This window comes from Pimephales promelas, chromosome 15 (genome assembly GCF_988280905.1).
Source record: "Pimephales promelas chromosome 15, fPimPro1.hap1.1, whole genome shotgun sequence".
In the NCBI taxonomy this organism is placed as follows: Eukaryota; Metazoa; Chordata; class Actinopteri; order Cypriniformes; family Leuciscidae; genus Pimephales; species Pimephales promelas.
This window is the reverse complement of record NC_142783.1, coordinates 34,258,732-34,277,567: the sequence shown is the minus strand read 5'-3', so window position 1 is coordinate 34,277,567 and position 18,836 is coordinate 34,258,732. Positions and strand designations below refer to the sequence as shown.

Sequence of the window (18,836 nt, the reverse complement as noted above, 5' to 3'; positions counted from 1 at the left end):
CTATGCATCTTTCTTCCCATCGACGGTTTGGTTGGCATCTCAGAAGAAGATCTTTCTGACTTATAGACTTTCTGGTTTGTGAAGTGGAAACGGAGGCTGTAATTATGATTTGTTCAACTGCCTATTTCTGTGGACTTGCCAAGATATTTAGGGCGTTTCTCCATTCAGATTGCATCGGTGTGGGACAATAACATTCCTCTCCCCATGAAAAGCAAAAAAACATCACCATTTTACAGCAAGAGAACTTTTACATTTAAACTCACATGTTTATACATGTAGGGATCAGATTTTTTCTTAACTACCAGGCTACATTAGGGTGCGGGTTAAGTTGACATGCACTTGCAAAGTTACTTATAATGTCTAATATCGAAATAAAGTGTTATGTTCAGTGCACTCAAATACATGAAACTAACTTACAGAGGAGATTTAAGACAGTTAAAAGTATAATCATTATTCAACTCTTTTTAACGCAGACTTGTTTATCCACTCTTGGGTGCGGATGAGCAGGTATCTTTGTCACCTGAGGGCGGACCCACACATATAAATACAGCAGGGAAACGGCAAGTCCACACTGAAAGAGCAAGACAAGAAGAGGTAAGACATTCTTCATTTATTCGCTGCAGCATGACTGAGAGATATTTGTCAAATGCATGATTAATGTGTGGAACATTTATTGCATTTAGATATTATAACCTTGTGAAATAAGCATGCAGTCAAAGGCAAATTCGCTTATGCCTCTTTTTTATAGTTCAGTTTTACTGCCGTATTGCACTTCAGAAAAAAATCTCAACATGGGCGATAAACGTAAGTGATATTTTATTTAAATATGTTGACATATTTCTGTGTATGGCATCGACTGACATTTAGGATGTTTTACATTTAAACGTTTCCAATCAAATTTTCATTAAATGCCATGGCATGGAGAACAATTGTTGATGCTTATTTTTGTTTTCCTATGTCTTCTACAGCACCAAAGACGGTGAGATATTTCTATTTTTAAATGTGCACAGCAATTCATTGATTAAATAAAAGGTTAATTTTAAAGAATGATTCACTGATCATGCTGTATATTAACAGGATGAACATCATTCTGAGGTATGAAGGCAATAACGTCAAACACTTCTACACAAACAGTTAAATAACTTTTACATTTTATGCTAATCATATTGTCATATTATCTGTCTCGTAGAGCTCAGACGATGAGGGTGGAAAGGTAAATAAATGAATAAACTTTAATGGTGAAAACATTGATGCACTTTTAAAATATCCGCATTGACAGACATCTGATTTGATTGATTTGTCTTGTAGGGGAAGCATGGAAAGGGCCAAGACAAAGGGAAAGGCAAAGGTCAAGGTCATGGAAAAGGTCATGAACACAGTCATGGAGGTGAACATGGGAAAGCAGGTGAACATGGGAAAAAAGGTGAAAAAGGAAAAAAGTGAGACTAAAACTTCAAAGCCTGAAACAACATGATGCTCCATGCAAACAAAAAAAAAAACTGGGTTTCAGTTCACCTTTGCAATCAAATAATGAAATTAAAACACCTTGAACACCTTGTCTTTGTTTTTAATCTTTGAGCATGACTGTTTTTAATGAAATGTGAAAATCATACCTGTTTGTAAGCAATAAACACATCAAGATCAGAATCTATACTCAAAGATTGATATTTATTGTGAAACTGTGCTGTGCAAGAAACGAAATGCGTGAGATGTTGCATAAGTCCAAATTTTTAATGGCCGACGGCTGGGATTTCATACATCAGCTTAAATTCCAGAAAATATTAAAGGGTCCGTAATGCAAGATTGTGGCCAAAACTGGTACTGCAATCACTATTAAATGACTGTAGAGCGGTGTATTCCCCTTTGACTCGAGGTTGCCAGATATGCTGCAGGATCCAGCAGTAACGTAGGCTGCTACAAGAAGTTTCAAATGGAAGTGACGAGTCAATGAGTTTTTTTTTCTGTTAATTATTTATTTCGGACTTTGTCACAAAGTATTTCCGATTCAAGTTTTTTTTTTTTTTTTTTGGTTTCGCAAAGTTAGATTTTTTTTTTTATCCGATTCCAACAAGTAGGCTATCTCCAGCTGTGGTAACAAGAGAAGAGCTGGCAACCCGAATGCCAACACTATTGGTGGATCGGTGGAGGGTGGCGCATTTCAGAACACGGCATGACAACATCAACATCAGTTGATCAAAATACAATATCCTGGCCGGACAACATGATTTCTTAATGTCTAGTGACATATCAGGGAAAATTATGATTAATTGAAAATAAATGTATTGCATACAGCTCCTTTTAGGGTCAATGCAAGATCTTGTCTGTTATACTTACTTTGAGGATGACTGTATAACTAACCTGTTGCTATGGCACAACAATAGAACCAATAACATCAGTGCAGGTTCTGCAAGTTTGGATCTCAAACTCTAAATGTGATTCATGCCATTTTCCAAATAAAAATGGATAAACCAACAAATAATCCATTTTGTAGGGGAGTTCTCCAAAAGTGGGAAGTGTTGAGGCTTAGGTTTAATAACTGGAAAGCGCATCATTTAGCATTCCAGTATGCATGTGCCAGCAGGTCCCCATCACTGGTCCAGGGCGTATTGGGGAAAAAGGTTAAAAATCAACAAGCAATTCCATTTGGGGCTGTTAATGGCACAAAGGGTCACTCTACCCACCTTTTAATACGAAGAGAACTTAAAACTCCAATGACAAAACCAATGTTTCAGCAGCATTGTTTCCAAAAGTTTCAATGAATCTCAAACTTTTATCTAATAAAGTATATGAAAATTGGACAAGACAAAGGCTGGACTTAATAGCTTTGATGGAAATAACTATCCCACAAAGCATTGCAAATGAAAAAAAAAAAGTTGAGTAGTCACAAAACATGCATATACACCTTGAGAGAAGAGGATCAGTGATGTGCATCATGGGGACATGGCATTCCCCTGAAGTCTCTCAAGAGCACCATGGGTAATGCAATTTTTACACCAGTTATTCTGTTAAAAACATTAACAAAAATAAACTGTAGCAAATTAAAGTTTATTCTATTACTTTAACTCCAACATTTCAACTTAATTTATGAGATTCAACTTAATCTAAATCAGTTAAAAAGGGGTCATGAAATGAGAAATCAAAGACATGAGGTCATCATTATATAAGAATATCCTATTGTTAGTCCAAAATCAGCTTTTATTGTTACCTGGTCCAGCGAATGATCCTGGTATTCTCCTCTCTTTCTCTGTCTCCCTCTTCTGGTCACACACATCCATTTAATATTACACTCTTCATTCTCTACCAGCCGTGGCCCATCAATTATCGCTGTTGCATCCTTCTCCTTCTCACCTGCTACCTCTTTGCTTCTGATTAGTTTTCCTACATCTTCTAGTCCCCCATCCCACTTTTCCTTTGCTAAAATATTATCTATGATTACGTGTCAGATGGCGCTCCCTATTGTCCTGCCTACAACACTGCACACACCAAATGGTTCTGTTATTAAAAACATTTTTTTAAAATGAACTTGCACTAAATGGGTGTAAAACATGTCAAATTGAAAAACCTCATGGGAAAATTTCAAATATTAACTAGAATATTAAAAGAACTTCAATTACATTACCCACAGAGCTTCATGGGACAAGGCGTTTCGCAGAGCTCTTTTGAATGATTGGTTTGCCAAATGGGCTTTATGCCCAGCTGCACTACTTCCTGAACTTCAGCCAGCTCCTTGTTTCCTGTCTGCTATTATTGGCCAAATTGATTAATTCAGGTGTACCTGACCTCAGTAGTCATGGCAACAATAATTAGACACACCTGAATTAATCAATTTGGCCAATAATGGCAGACAGGAAACAAGGAGCTGGCTGAAGTTCAGGAAGTAGTGAAGCTGGGCATAAAGCCAATTAAGAGCACTATCCTTTTGAATAAAACTGGGGTCCTGTCTCTCTGTGGTCATTAAAAATCTTCTCGTAAAGACTACACTGGTGATGGTTGAGGAGAGATCCCCTGATGAGTGATGCATTTGGGTATAGTAGAATACATGAAAGTGCGATAAAAACCTAATTATTAGTAGTAATGAATTTCATCAGGAATATCTTACTCATGGCTTCAAATCATAATGGTTGCGTGATATATGGGACTTGAAAAGTAAAGTAGGACTGTTACCACATAAGCAGAATGAGGCACTTTTCCCCCAAAGTCAAAAAAGACATGAAGCAAAAAGACAAGTCAGATACAATCAAGGATTTATTTCAGTTTTATTGAGAGCCAGTCTTTTGCCCTTGAACCACTACAGGACCAAGAGAGGCCTTGCCTTCCCACTGAATGCCTATAGAGAAGAGAGCAAAGTTAGAGCACTTGAATAAAAGCAACCGTAGAAAGAGCAAACCCTACCAACCTCCATAGGGATAAGCAGCAAATTCAGCATCAGGACCACAAGTTGAGTCACAGCAACCACAAACTTGGTCATTTCCATCAGCAGCAACCCACCTGCAACAAAACAAAGACATGGAACCTTCAACATGAGCAAAGACCATCTAAAAATCCCCAAAAAGACAAGTACCCATTGGCAAATGAACAGGATTTCCGCTGAGCGTCACTGGGTGCAGAAGCAAGAGTTGCCTTCAGAATACATGTAATGTAGATCTGCAAGAGATGACAGACAAGTCACAAAACCAAAGCAGATGGGAGTCGTCAAATTAACACATGATATACATGACCCATACAGAAGGACTGTTGCCCTCCTGGAACATAAACGCCTCCAGCTGGAACTGGATCTTGTCAACCTGGGACCGAGGCATGAAGCGGGAGCTGGAACCTGTAGTTTTGGCATCTACAAAGCATCTGACGACAGAGCAATCAGAAAGAGTAACTCCAATGTCAACTACAACGTCAAGCAACTAGACCTTAGCAATGATTCTGTGACAAAGGGATTACAAAAAGCAACTTAAACAGTCCTAACGCATCAAGGGCCATGAACATACCCATGATTCTCAATGAAGGAATATCTCGGAAGGGAGTTCACATCAGGTGATTGAGTGGCCACACAGCGGTCCACAAACACACGCAGAGGAACATGATTGTACTGCTTCACAGACGCCTCGATGTTGATAACACCACCCAGAAAATAGGAGTATGAAGGCCTCTGATAGGACCAGTCATCTACACACACAAAAAAACATTTTAGGCACAGCCACAAGGTGGAAATTATTGAAAGAAACTTGTACCAACCCATCATGATCTTCAGGGAGAAAAGCAAGACTTCTTCACCAGCCTCTGATGAAGCATAAGGGACCCATGTTGGCCTCAAGGCATCACTGCTTACGTTCTGAAGCCTACGGTACATGAAAATATCCATCAATTGGTCTTCCAGTTGCACAAGCAAGAAAAGTCCCAGAGATCACTTACCTTTGATAATGGCATTGAATGCCGACAATTGCACCATCAGTCCGGGTAATCGGAGTACCTGCAAGCGCCTCTGGGGTGTAGGTAAGAGAGAAGGTGTAGACAAGCTCATCTGCAAGAAGATTGTGGTTACCAAGAGGGTCATCCAAAATACTTCACATAAACCAAGACACTGCCCTCATATCACTAATGGGAAAGTGCAATGCTGGAATAACAGCATCAAAATGTTGTTGTTTTGAAGGGTCATTTAAAGGCAAGTAATTTGGAAATTCAGGATTTCTACATTTAAATAGGTAGTACTTGGTTGTCTTCGCAATGCCAGGGCAGTTAAGACCAAGTAAACTGACTTTCCTTGAAAGATTGTCGATCCTCTGCCACACTGAAATAACCCATTTAGATTTATGAGCTCTTACCATCAGCACACTGTTGCAGTCCTGTAATTCATAGTCAAAGATGAGCACTCTTGCCAAAGGATCCTGACCAACAACAGGACATCCACCTAGAGACAGACCAGTTGGCTGGATCAACTGACCATTGCTGAAAAAGTCCTGCTGGACCTCTACAAGAACCCGGTTCTCGCCACATTGGACCGCTACGCTGCTGGGAGTCACGGGTTGCCTCAACTGGAAGTCCACCGCCACCTCGCTCTGCACCTCGGGAACGACGGGATACCTCCAATCCAAAGGCTTCACTGGACCCTGCAACAGCAGCTTCTCCTGAAGACCAAAAGGATCCTGTGCAAGGCTTTTGGAGTCGGGACCCAGAGGACTCTGAAACTGAGACGCCACTTGCAAAGGGTTCCAGAGCCCAAGAGGGGAAAGGTCAGGACTTCTAGAAGCTGGATCTGATTTTGGCCCCATGCTTCTTGGACTATGACTATACCTAAAATTTCCCAAGACATCAGGCAGATCAAATGCAACAATCACCAATAAGACAACTTTTAGAAACCCCATCCTAACAATCTTTGACTCAAACACCACAACACACACCAGTGCTCGGCTTTGCCATTTTGTACAGCTTTGAGTTAAGGTGGCTCCACCCCTTTTATCTTAATTGATTACCTTTGATTCTCCTCTGGACCTGTAGAGTTTATGCTTCTTGGGGACACACCACTCTTCCAATTTTTTATGGGGCCTGTCCAAATACCCACAATTGCGGTCTTTGTATTTGACCACTTGGACCCACCACTCTTCACTTTCTTTATGTCTCTTATCTGACACATTTAGGGGGATATTTACACAACATTTTCAACTAAAACAAGAAAAAAACTCTTTTTATGCATTGTGTTAATTTACACAACAACAGTATTTTGTAACTTTTGAAAACTGGTTTCAAAGTGCAAGTTTTTGAAAAACCGATACCATATTGTCTATTGAGAATGAGGAGTTGACGTCATTTTACAGTGCCCCTCCCCTTTCCGCCATGTTGGTAGGATTCCCACGACAAAACAGTATTGATTACGTGTGTTTTTAGCTCGGTAGTAGAGGAGTTTCTCGCAATACCGCACTGTTTTACCATGCCTGGAAGTAACTGCTGCGTTAAAAACCGATAAAAACCCTGGTAACCGATACTATAGCGTCACCTACCATCATGGCCGAATGGCTCAGACCCCGCCCAAATAGGCACGTGACTCCTCATTCTCAATACTGGCCTGGCAGCAGAATAAAATACAGTACTTTTAGTCACTTTCACAGAACCTGGATCAATACGACAACATTGTTGTCTGCATTCAAAACATTTAAAAAAACACTAAGGATAACCTTTCCTACTTTTAGTACATTGTTGTCATGTAAACATACACATTGTTTAGTTATTGGAGCTCTAGCCTAATGAGCTGATGATCTGAATCGGGTGTGTTAAATAAGAGAGACACTTAGGCTATGTTTAAACGGAAACGATTCTGAAGAGAAAACGCAAAAGTGGTGTTGCGTCATCTTTTTTTATTCTGACGAGCGTTTTGTGTGGGAAATCCGCGTGCAAATGGAGACGCGAAAGTGTGTGAAATTCAATGTAGTAGCCTCAAAAACGCAAAAAAGTGAAACCCCCCTCCAGAGTGGAAATCTTAAAAACGCTCCACCGCCGCGTTCCCGTGTAAACGGTAAAAAAGCAAAAGTCTGCTTGACAGTGAAGGTTGTACGCAGGCGCGTGAACTTGGTGTTGTTGTAGTATGCACTCCTAGCCGCCTGAAGTGCATACTACATTGAATTTCACACACTTTTGCGTCTCCATTTGCACGCGGATTTTCCCACACAAAACGCACGTCTAAACGCAGAATAAAAAAAGATGACGCAACGCCACTTTTGCGTTTTCTCTTCAGAATCGTTTCCGTGTAAACATAGCCTCAATGTCTTCTAAAAAGCAACTGAGCTCACATAAATAATAGAGATTATTCATAAATATATTTAAAATACAAATCACATAGACATAGACCTTTTGAGTTGTTTAGTAAAATCACTGAAGTCTGTGTGCACGCACATACTGTATGCATAGCCTGATGCAACATACACTCACCTAAAGGATTATTAGGAACACCAACATTTTAAGACCAAAACATTTCAGAACTGAGACAGCATAATACCTTTCCAAGTTTTTTTTCCAACAAGGCTATTTTAATACATCCACAAAACCATCACAAAAACATGGAGCCCTCTTGTGGCTGATTGGATACATTGTACATACATGCATGCATAATTCACTATATAAATGTTTTTTTTTTTTCTTTTTTATTTACACAATAAATCATCTTAATTCCAAGAAAGGGTCAGTTTTAACCTTAAGGACTTAGCTTTGACCTGCATTTGTAGTCACATTTTTAATAATACAAGAATTGTCAACAACAAATACCAACTTAACTTGACGTTAATGCATCGACAAACTTCCCTTTACAGTAGTACCATGGTGAAGTGATGGAGTTAGATGGTAATACCACACTACTTTGCTGCAGTGTTATAAAATAATTAAATATAATAATAAAACTTACTCCAAGGCAACACTTCTCATTTTCATTTGCATACATATTATTAGGCTAAACGTAAGCTATATAACCATAATAGCATATAAATAATATGAAAATATACAGAAAAAATATTTTTGCCCTTCAAACCCTCCTTCCACCCAATGTAAAATAAGATAGAGAGACAAAGCATTGCTTTAACAACTTAAAATATTTATTTTCTGAATGAAAAATATAGTTGTTTACAATGGGATATAATTTAGCTCTTCTGACAGCTGTACATCATCAGAACACACTCATGATGATGGCGGCAAGTTTAAAATGGTTAAAAGTTAATAACACTTAAAATCAGCCATATAAACAATATGTGCTATTAATATACATGTATTCCAAAAGCAGCTCTGGGAAGGGCTTTAACAGTCCAGTTTTCAGCTTTGTTCATAAATTGTCTTGAATCTCCGTTTTCCAGTTCAGATGAACACTGATCTCACGGGCCTCTCACATACTAAATATGAGCAAACGTCCATCGTCGCAACAGTTTGCCTATATCTAGAGCAATAACACTCAACATGAATTATGACAAGGTTCTGAGACAGACATTGTGCTTTTGTAACCATTTACTCAAACACTTGCATGATTTTACCTCATATAGCACTGACGGATAAATGCGGATTGTGTAGATATGCAGATCAATTGAGTTCATTCACGATATGAAGTGATATTCAGATGCACAATATAATGTGAAAAAAAGTGATTGTCCTTCACAAAGAAAGAAAAGAAAAAAAAAGGACATTGCTGTTGTTTAACGCACCATTCAGAGCTTTTAGAGTGAATTTCAGGTCATATTTCAGCCCAAAAAATCAAAAAATCATGCAAAATAAAAATGTGTGTTTACATAATATATATTATGGGTGCACTGTGTATATTATATATATATATATATATATATATACACATGCATGTATATTTAAAAAAAATATGTATATATAAAATAATTATATTTATATATAATATAAATTATACAGTATATACATGGAAATATTTCTTAAATATATACAAGCATGCGTGTGTATTTATATATATATATATATATACAAAATAATTATACACAGTTAGTGCACCCACATATATTATGTAAACACAAACATTTTGGATGCGATTAATCGTTTGAAAGCCCTAAATTTTATAATTTACATGACAAATAAAGCCTATTTTGGGACAATTAAACCTTTCTCTAAAACTTTCATAATTACACATTTTACTCGTTACTGGAATTCAGTAATTCATCAGGACACAATAAATTAAATTCAGCACAACAAATACTTTCAATTGCACTTATTTAAATTGCATTTTTTTTTATTTGTGAAGTGAAATATGACCTGGATATTTTCTCTGACATGTAAATGACTGTCATAATGAATCTATGGACTATCTAGTTTGAATGTATGTAACAGCACCATTACGGTGGAAAGTAGCATGAATCAGCGTTGCTATAATAATGATTAAAGATTATAAGACCTGATTGCAATGTGAATTAAATGATTTGATATGGCACATTGTGCTTGGTTTCACAGTGTTTTAAGACTTTAAGATGACAAGTAAATGAACTGAAAATTCTTTGGTAAACCATCATAGCTGGTGTGTGTAAGTTAGTGAGGTCACAAACCGTTAACACTAATCTGTGACGCTCTTTGGTGCTTCGGGTTATTGGATGCTGGTGGCTGAAAGAGCGAATACAAAAATATCCCAAATGCAAAGAGAAAGTCTTTCTGATTATGATACGTAGAATACATTTGAGAGTTTTCATATACAATTGTAATACATATAGCAAATCATTTATAGGTTGCGTCTGCGGACAGAAAATAAACCCTCCCGTCTTTGGCCGCGTTCAATCTCGAGAAACAGCTTCAACACTGGACTCCTGTAACATCTATCCCATGATGCAACAAGGTGAATCTCATGAAAAGAAACGAGCCGTTTTATTTAGCATATAGAAAAGCAAGGGTTTGTTTTTTTGCACATTTTGCCTTTACTTTCATGAAAATTCAACACATATTAATATTTTTGGGGGCTTTTCGTGAGATTCACCCGGTCATTTCTACTGAAGTGAAATCCACACACGTCTTTGTCGTTTTGGCGTGCTAAACCTTCATGCGGAAACTAGTAAAATCCACGAGGAACCCGGTATAAAAGAACCACTGCAGTTCAGCGCATCATATTAAATAACAGAGCTGCGTCTATATGTACAGCCAAATAAAAGTGCTGGGACTGACGTCCGCGATCACGTGTACAAGCCCACAGGGACATCTGTGAATAATAATACTGGGTAAAGAGAGCGCGGCGCAGTGTCCTTCATACTTGCCCCGTCACTAATACTGTGAGGAAGCCAAGCCGCGCCGGCGCCGGTCCGATGCGATTCGCTCGCGGCTCCGGCGGACTGAGAGGTCGTGAGAGGGCTCATGGGACACGAGCCAGCGCTGGTCTCAGATCAGTCTGGAGTTTCTCAGGAACTGAATGAGCACTTTGTAGATGAAGGTGTACTGTGAGAGCGTCTGCACCATCATCATGCGTTGCTGTCGCAGCAGAGTCAGAACAGTCGGGACGTCCAGCATCTGTTCGGAAACAACCACGCATCGCTTTACATTCTCAATCTCAACATTGTTTATAATATTAGATAAATAGGCAAAGCAATGCAGACTTATTAATATATGAAGAGTTCAGATGCAAAAGCCTCCAAATGCCATTTGAAATTTTCTTCTTTAATGATGATTTTTATCAAACTTGTATATTTAAGTTCAGTAATTTCACTTAAATAACAATTAATAGGTAATTATCATTGCCATTTAAGTGAAATTACTGAACTTAAATATACAAGCTTGATAAAAATGATCATTATAGAAGAAAATTTCAAATGGCACTTAGAGGCTTTTGCATCTGAACTCTTCATATATATATATAAAAAAACATGCACGATGGAAATTCAAAGGGCTGTACATACAAATTATTTTAAAATTATATATATAAAAAGGCAGATAAATACAAAACGAAAAGTGTTTTAACAAATACAATCAATAGTAAAAGATATATAATTAATATAATATATAAATAAGCAATGCATATTTATGTATATAAAAAAAGTCATATGCAATGGAAATTCAAAGGGCTGTACATATAAATAAATAAAGGCGCAAAGTATTAAACAAAATTTTTTTGTAACAAACGAATACAATCAATAGTAAAAGATATTTAATTAAAATAAAAATACCATTTAATATTATAATAATTAAAACATAATTAATGATTAATAACTTTAGTTTTGAACTCGTGTCTTATGACATGAATCTGTTTTTGCACTGATATTAGACTGATTTATTTTTTTAATTGAAACCCATCATTTACACAAGAATGATGAAAATAAACTGTTAATATACAAAAAACAACATATATAAATATAAATTAAACTATTAATAATTTAATTATAACATTTAATATTACAGTAAAATAATAATTTATATTGTTTATGTATTTAGGTTTAACTCAAGTGTTTTATTTTAAAACTGATATCAGATTGACTATTTCAGTTGCTACAAAATATTTACATAAGAATGATTAAAATATTGTATATAAAAGGTATTTTAATAATTGCATTTAATTAACCAACATTTCATATTAAATTCTAATAATTGAATTAATTAACGTATATGCGTACATTCTTAAATCAACTTAATAATAAATAACTATTACTTTAAATGAATACATTTTATTTGATCTGTAAATCCATGTATTTTTCAAATATATATATATATATTTTAATAAAGATTTTTTATAAGTAAACCAATTTGTGATATACACCATTAACATTATATTAAATTGCATTACAGTGCAACCCTATAAACTATATTTATGATCCCCAGGTCCGAGGTCAAATGTTCATAATGTTTTACAATGTTAACCGACGACTGTTAAAATCATTTTTAATGCTTCACTGGCCAGGTTACACAACAGCACCAGTCTGTGCTTTCGTCATATTCAACCATGTGCCGTAAACGGTGACTAAGGTCTAAGTGTAGCACAAACCTGTCCAGCCACATGCCTACGTCTACCGAGAATGCGGTCATCTCTATTCCTAGCAAGCATGTGTTTAGCAGAAGTGTAACATTTCTTTCTGCCCTGATGCCAACGGTAAGCAGTGCATGTAGTTCCCCCCCAATGAAACGCCTTCATGCCACTGTAAGCACAGGACATATGTACCTCATTATGTTCCAGACAAGCTATCATGATCTCAGACAGAATGACCACACCAGTGCGTCCCACCCCGGCACTGCAGTGCACCAGAACCGGCAGGTTTGTGTTCTTTGGGTCGCTGGAGCTGTTTGTGTGTCGCCTCACGGACTGGATCTCCTCCAAGTACGCTAAGGCACAGAAATAGAGCATTTAAAGAGCCACGCCAGGCAAGAACAGTAACAGTCATGCATCGTTGGGATGATCTTAGGAAACCTCTCAACATGTTTCACACACAAATTACAAATAATATTGTGCACCAAGAAAATAAAGCATATGCAATAAGATGTTGTGACATTACTGTTACGCATCGTGCCAAAACAATTAAACACATTCAATCTGGAAACAATATTTAGGACCATAAAAGTATAAAGACATTATAATGTGATAGAATTCCAGACACATATACACACACGCACATTTAAATTGCATAAGTATTTATGTATATATATGTGTGTGTGTGTGTATATTAATTATAATGTTATATATCATAATTGTACTATTATATATTATAATTAGGGCTGTCAAACGATTGATCGCAATTAACCGCATACAAAATAAAAGTTTGTGTTTACATAATATATGTGGAGGTGGACTGTGTATAATTATTTTGTGTGTATATATATATATATATATATATATATATATATACACACACACACACGCATGTATATTTAAGAAAAAATATTATTTATATATATAAAAATATTTATTATATTTATATATAATATAAATTATATATAAATCTATATACATGAAAATATTTATTAAATATATACAAGCATGTGTGTATTTATATATAAATATATATATATTAAAGAATTCTACACAGTGCACCCACATATATTATGTAAACACAAACTTTTATTTTAGATGCGATTAATCATTTGACAGCCCTAATTATAATATTATTCAATCTTATTTTTTATCATTTTATATAGGCATATTCATATTTTTCTAAGATTTTTCGGCTATATATAACTCGGAAATATGACCTAGGAATGTTTTTGTGACATTCTTCAATTAAAACGTTCCTTGTGTTAAACTGCTTGTCCAGCATGTTAAACATTTTCAGAGAATACTTTCACTTTTCGTTCCGGCTGACTAACAGAGAAATGTACAATTTGGATTATCCAGACAATATGTATATAAAAACTACAAACAAACAAACTCATTTGCAGATGCCAACACCACCTGTGCTGTCTTGAGTGCCAACAGCAGTGATGTCTGATCTCAAGAAAGCCTGTTCTCGGTGTGATACTTACAAAGAAAGCCTTTAAAGTCCTCCGGGCAGCCGTGATCGGGCCAGTCGGTGTACTGCAGGTGCCAGACGGTGCGCTCCTGTCCGGTGAGGAGGTGTTTGATCTTCAGGCCCGTTGTGGCGTAGCACCCCGAGTCCGTACGGAAGCGTGTGGTGATCTTAAATCGCCCGTAAGTGACGGTGTTGTGGCGAGAACCCAGACGAGGCCAATAGCGGAAACTCTTCTCACGACCTCCTTCCTGCAGGTCAGGAAACAAAACAAGTTTACTGACCTATTATTATAAAAAACTACCTTGTGCAATTTAAATGCTTCTACACAAATCAATTTGATCCTTTAATATTACAGTAATGTAGAAGCTGACAGGATTCCCAGTATAGTTACAGCATTAGTTTCATATTTATTTTGTTTTATATTTAATTTTTTTTATCGATTTCTAATCAAATCAGGATTGATGAAATTTGTGTCCTAAACTAAAGTAATAGCCACATTTTCCTTTCCGTGCACGCAGAGCTATGTTTTAACGTTCACCTCCTCTGCTGTGACCATGCCGATGATGGCAACTCCTTGTTCCCAAACCATTTGCCAGAAGTCTTGGCAGGTGCTGGAAAGCGGACCCTGAGATGCGATATAACTCCACTCTTTACCTCTGACCGTGACCTAGTAAACAAAGCGGCAGAAATCACAATATGAAGGCTGATTAATCTGATATAAATCAAAATACATACATAAAGCATCAATTATTGGGGTCCAAGCACTTTAAGACCTTCAAGTGCATGCATAAAAATATAGTCATAAAGTTTTGAATGCTGCTTAGACTAAAGGTGCTAAAGTGTTGTCTATTTTTGTTTTGATCACTGTAGCGCCACCATGTGGTCGATCCAAACCTTTAACACTCTGGGGTTGTTCGGCCCAAATGGACCCGAAGAATTTAAATACAATTTTTTTTTTTTTAAATCACAGCTTCCTCGGAATGGTCTGAAATTTGGTGACTTTGTTTGTATTTGGTATTTGAACACCCAAAAAAATTGGGGACAGGTTGTGAATAGTCTAAGTGGTTGTAAAAAAAAAAAAATAGTCACACTTGGGGTGTTCGGGTCCAAATGGACCTGCATGGAAAATGAATGGGAAATTGGCAAAAATGTGAAAATACTGAGTTTTTTTGTGCGTACAATCTACAAATCAGCCACGATCTTGAAAAAAAGCACACAACAGAGAAGGGGTGAATCTATAAAACATCAAGAGTGCAAAACACATCCAGACACACACAAACACACTTTTATACACAAACACACCAAAAACAATTCAGATTATACATGTGTTTTGCATTTTTAAAATGCTCAGTTTGTCCACCAGATGGCATCCATCTCATTTCAAAAATTGCTTTTATGAGGCCTAGGCTTGACTCCAAAATGAAATACAGCTTTTTAAAAAAAATATTTTTCTATTATGTTCAATGGGGGGAAATTTTGTCATAATTATTGCATTAATACTAATTATAATTTTTTTTTATTTTTGACATTTTCTCAAAATACCAAAAAAGAAAAGAAAAAATATTATAAAAAAACGAGTAAAAAAAAAAAAAATCATGATTGTTTTTTTTAAATATGAATCCCACCCTTTGGGTCCATTTGGACCCGAACACCCCGAGTGTGACTCTGAAACGAACAACCCCAGAGGGTTAAACCAGTTTCAGATCTCTAGGATTACAGTTTGATCAACACAATCAGTTTAAGGGCATAATAATAATAATATTCTAATTATAATTTTTCCAAAACATCAGTTTGTGCTTAAACTTTGAGGATAGGCAGTATGTCATTCAGATCTCTAGTATTACGGTTTGTATTCTTATGATATTTAAAATTAAATGTCCTGAACTATCGATGTGTAATGTATAATAAGCTCACCCTGATGTGTGAGGCGTTGATGTAGCCCGTGTTGTTCTCTTTGGTGGGCACCAGCTCCACACGCGTGTCGTCGTAGGGCAGCACATCCTGGAAGCGGTTCCTGTCGCTGTTCTCGGGCATCTGAGCGATGGTGCACTCACAGTTGGGCCGCTTCTTGTGCACCTGCTCGTACTCGGTGAACACCATCCCCTGCTCCACTCGCTGCTCCAGTATCTTACACTGCAGGACACACACGACACGAGACGTGAGGGTCCGTTCAGAATGCTATGCTAACAGCGAGTACTGATGTATGAGGACATGAACTTTCAAAAGTAATTTAGCTGCTATACCATTGAACACCTGTCCTCAACAGAACTGGCAATTGTTTAAGCATGTATGGGTTAGAAAAAAGGGTATTTTTAAAGGGATAGTTCACTTTAAAATTAATTTTTGATATGTTTTATCTTACCTCAAGGGCATCCAAGATGTAGGTGTCTTTGTTTCCGCAGTATTTTCAATTTTGACATTTTTCAGTCAAACCGTTGTTGTCTGTCAGTCATATAATGGAGGTCTATGGTCACCACCTCAAAGAGCATGCACAGAGAAGTCCAGATTAAACATGATTTAATGACTCGTACATGTAAGGACACATTGATGGCCTAAGACACGAAACGAGCGGTTTGTGTGAGAAAACCAACAGTATTTATATCGTTTTTACCTCGTGTAATCACAGTGATCTGAATCAGTTGTTCAATGTCCAACTGAACCGAAATGAATCAGTTCAATGTTACGCCGGAAGTGATCGCTTGCGTGTGACGTCACTCAATATTTACACGGAGATTTCCGAAGTTTTTCCTTTTACTAAACATATTTAGATATCCCGAAATCGTCTTCCATTGCGGTTTCCCGTATATCTAAATATGTTTAGTGAAAGTTAAAACTTCCCAAATCTCTGTATAAACAAAGAGTGACGTCGGCGCGCAAGCGATCACTTCCAGACCGAAGCGCCCGTGCCGTCAGATCATTTTGTCATGGCTGTGATTACACGAGGTAAAAACGATATAAATACTGTTGGTTTTCTCACACAAACCGCTCGTTTCGTGTCTTAGGCCATCAGTGTGTACTTACATTTACGAGTCATTAAATCATGTTTAATTTGGACTTCTCTGTGCTGCTCTTTGAGGTGGTGACCATAGACCTCCATTATATGACTGACAGACAAGAACGGTTTGACCTAAAAATATCAAAATTGAAAATACTGTGGAAACAAAGACACCGACATCTTGGATGCCCTTGAGGTAAGATAAAACATACCAAAAATTAATTTCAAAGTGAACTATCCCTTTAACATGAAATGTTGCGCATTGTATCTTTAACATCACATCAGATATAAATAGAATACTCGAGTCAGATACACAAATTAAATAAGCAAATCAATAAGTAAATAAGCAAGCAGTCCACCTCCAGCACTCAAACTGAAAGCAGAACTCACCCTCTCATCATTAGACGCGTTCTCCGGGTCGTCCTTCCCTTCGTCGGGCAGTGGCATTCTGGACAGAGTCAGGCCGTTCAGAGCCGCCAGCTTCAGGGGTCCCACCTTCTTGACCTCCGAGCGTTTCTTCATGCCCTTCATACCCAGAGAGAGCGATGGAGAGAGAGCGAGAGAGGAAAACAAGAGTCTGAGGATCGAGTCTGAGACACAGCTTTGCTCTTTGGCAGAATGCAGCTTTTCGGGTCCGACAGCCTGTTGGGCCGCATTCTTCAAGTCATGCGTATAAAGTCAAGTTTACAGGCTCACCCCAATGTGAAAACACCTATTCTACATGCTGACGAAACGAAAATAAAATGTGCATTTGAAAAAACATATGCATTTACAAATCAGTTTGGATTTCCTTTATCGTCTTTACAGGAGAAACTCGAAAAATTACAATATCTTGCATAAGTTCATTTATTTCATGTAATTCAATCTAAAAGGTGAAACTAATATATGAAGAGTTCAGATGCAAAAGCCTCTAAATATGCCATTTGAAATTTTCTTCTTTAATGATGATTTTTATCAAACTTGTATATTTAAGTTCAGTAATTGTTATTTAAGTGAAATTACTGAACTTAAATATACAAGTTTGATAAAAATCATCATTAAAGAAGAAAATTTCAAATGGCATTTAGAGGCTTTTGCATCTGAACTCTTCATATATACATACTCGACTCATTACATGCAAAGTGAGATATCTCAAGCCTTTATTTGTTATAATTTTGATCATTATGCTTATGAAACAGCTTATGAAAACCCCAAATAAAAAATGTGAATATTGTGAGGTTTTCAGCCATAATCATCAAAATGATAACAAATAAAGGCTTGAAATATCTCACTTTGCATGTAATGAGTCTATATAATATATTAGTTTCACCTTTTAGGTTCAATTACTGAAATAAATGAACTTTTACACAATATTCAAATTTTTTGAGTTTCACCTGTACTGTATATCTGCAAATGAGATTAGAGATGCACTGATTGCGATTTTTATGCCGATACCGATTTTTGCAGTAAAAGTAAGTAAAAGGTCCGTAATAAAATAAGAACAAATAAACAAATTGCAAACAACAGCAAGAGAGAACACGGCTTTAAGTTTTTTTTCAGCTGGGACTAACAATAGGTTAGTATTCACCCGAAATACTACAGAAATTAAAGTCAAAATCAAATGTAAGAATAACACTGGATAGTCTTCAATGTAAAAATTAAATAAGATTATTTAATTTAAGATTAATGCTTATAATTAGAGTAACAAACGTAATCCAGTCAAGAGCAGAGAGTGAATTTCTTTATCTTTTGTTATGTTTCTGTTTAACATGATCTAATATTAGACTGCGGTCACTTTAAGAGTTTATGCACAGATCTAATATACTGTTACACAACTTGCGTTATCTTTCTCAACTATTTGTGTTCCAAAACTGAATACTCTCCAATACAGTCATTTTGACATCATTTTTCATGTTTAAGTGCAGTAAGCCACTCGTTTTGGTACTTGCGACTAGGGCTGGGTAATAAATATC

At 36.7% G+C, this 18,836-nt stretch overlaps 2 protein-coding genes and 1 long non-coding RNA gene across 4 annotated transcripts in view; 1 reads left to right on the top strand and 2 right to left on the bottom strand.

Moving 5' to 3' along the window:
• Positions 1-1,012: 1,012 nt before the first annotated feature.
• LOC120473279 (uncharacterized) lies at positions 1,013-1,651 on the top strand. The gene is made up of 3 exons (XR_005621566.2): positions 1,013-1,095; positions 1,190-1,213; positions 1,309-1,651. It is a non-coding gene; the product is annotated as an uncharacterized LOC120473279 (long non-coding RNA).
• Positions 1,652-4,227: 2,576 nt separating this feature from the next.
• LOC120473281 (zona pellucida sperm-binding protein 3) overlaps positions 4,228-18,836 on the bottom strand; it is a 194,702-nt gene continuing 180,093 nt past the window's right edge. Inside the window, 7 exon segments of the mRNA XM_089120588.1 lie at positions 4,228-4,327; positions 4,397-4,488; positions 4,562-4,571; positions 4,573-4,644; positions 4,725-4,842; positions 4,983-5,160; positions 5,230-5,333. Coding sequence (XP_088976714.1) covers positions 4,289-4,327; positions 4,397-4,488; positions 4,562-4,571; positions 4,573-4,644; positions 4,725-4,842; positions 4,983-5,160; positions 5,230-5,333 — 613 coding nt within the window. The 3' untranslated portion in view covers positions 4,228-4,288.
• Positions 8,549-18,836, bottom strand: part of ptpn21 (protein tyrosine phosphatase non-receptor type 21) — a 31,531-nt gene continuing 21,243 nt past the window's right edge. For both annotated transcript variants that reach the window (XM_039663004.2, XM_039663005.2), the window contains 6 exons: positions 17,275-17,409; positions 15,804-16,022; positions 14,428-14,556; positions 13,903-14,137; positions 12,608-12,768; positions 8,549-10,968 (listed from right to left, as the gene is read on the bottom strand). In XM_039663004.2, coding sequence (XP_039518938.1) covers positions 10,840-10,968; positions 12,608-12,768; positions 13,903-14,137; positions 14,428-14,556; positions 15,804-16,022; positions 17,275-17,409 — 1,008 coding nt within the window. In that variant the 3' untranslated portion in view covers positions 8,549-10,839. The remainder of the gene's footprint in view (positions 10,969-12,607; positions 12,769-13,902; positions 14,138-14,427; positions 14,557-15,803; positions 16,023-17,274; positions 17,410-18,836) is intronic.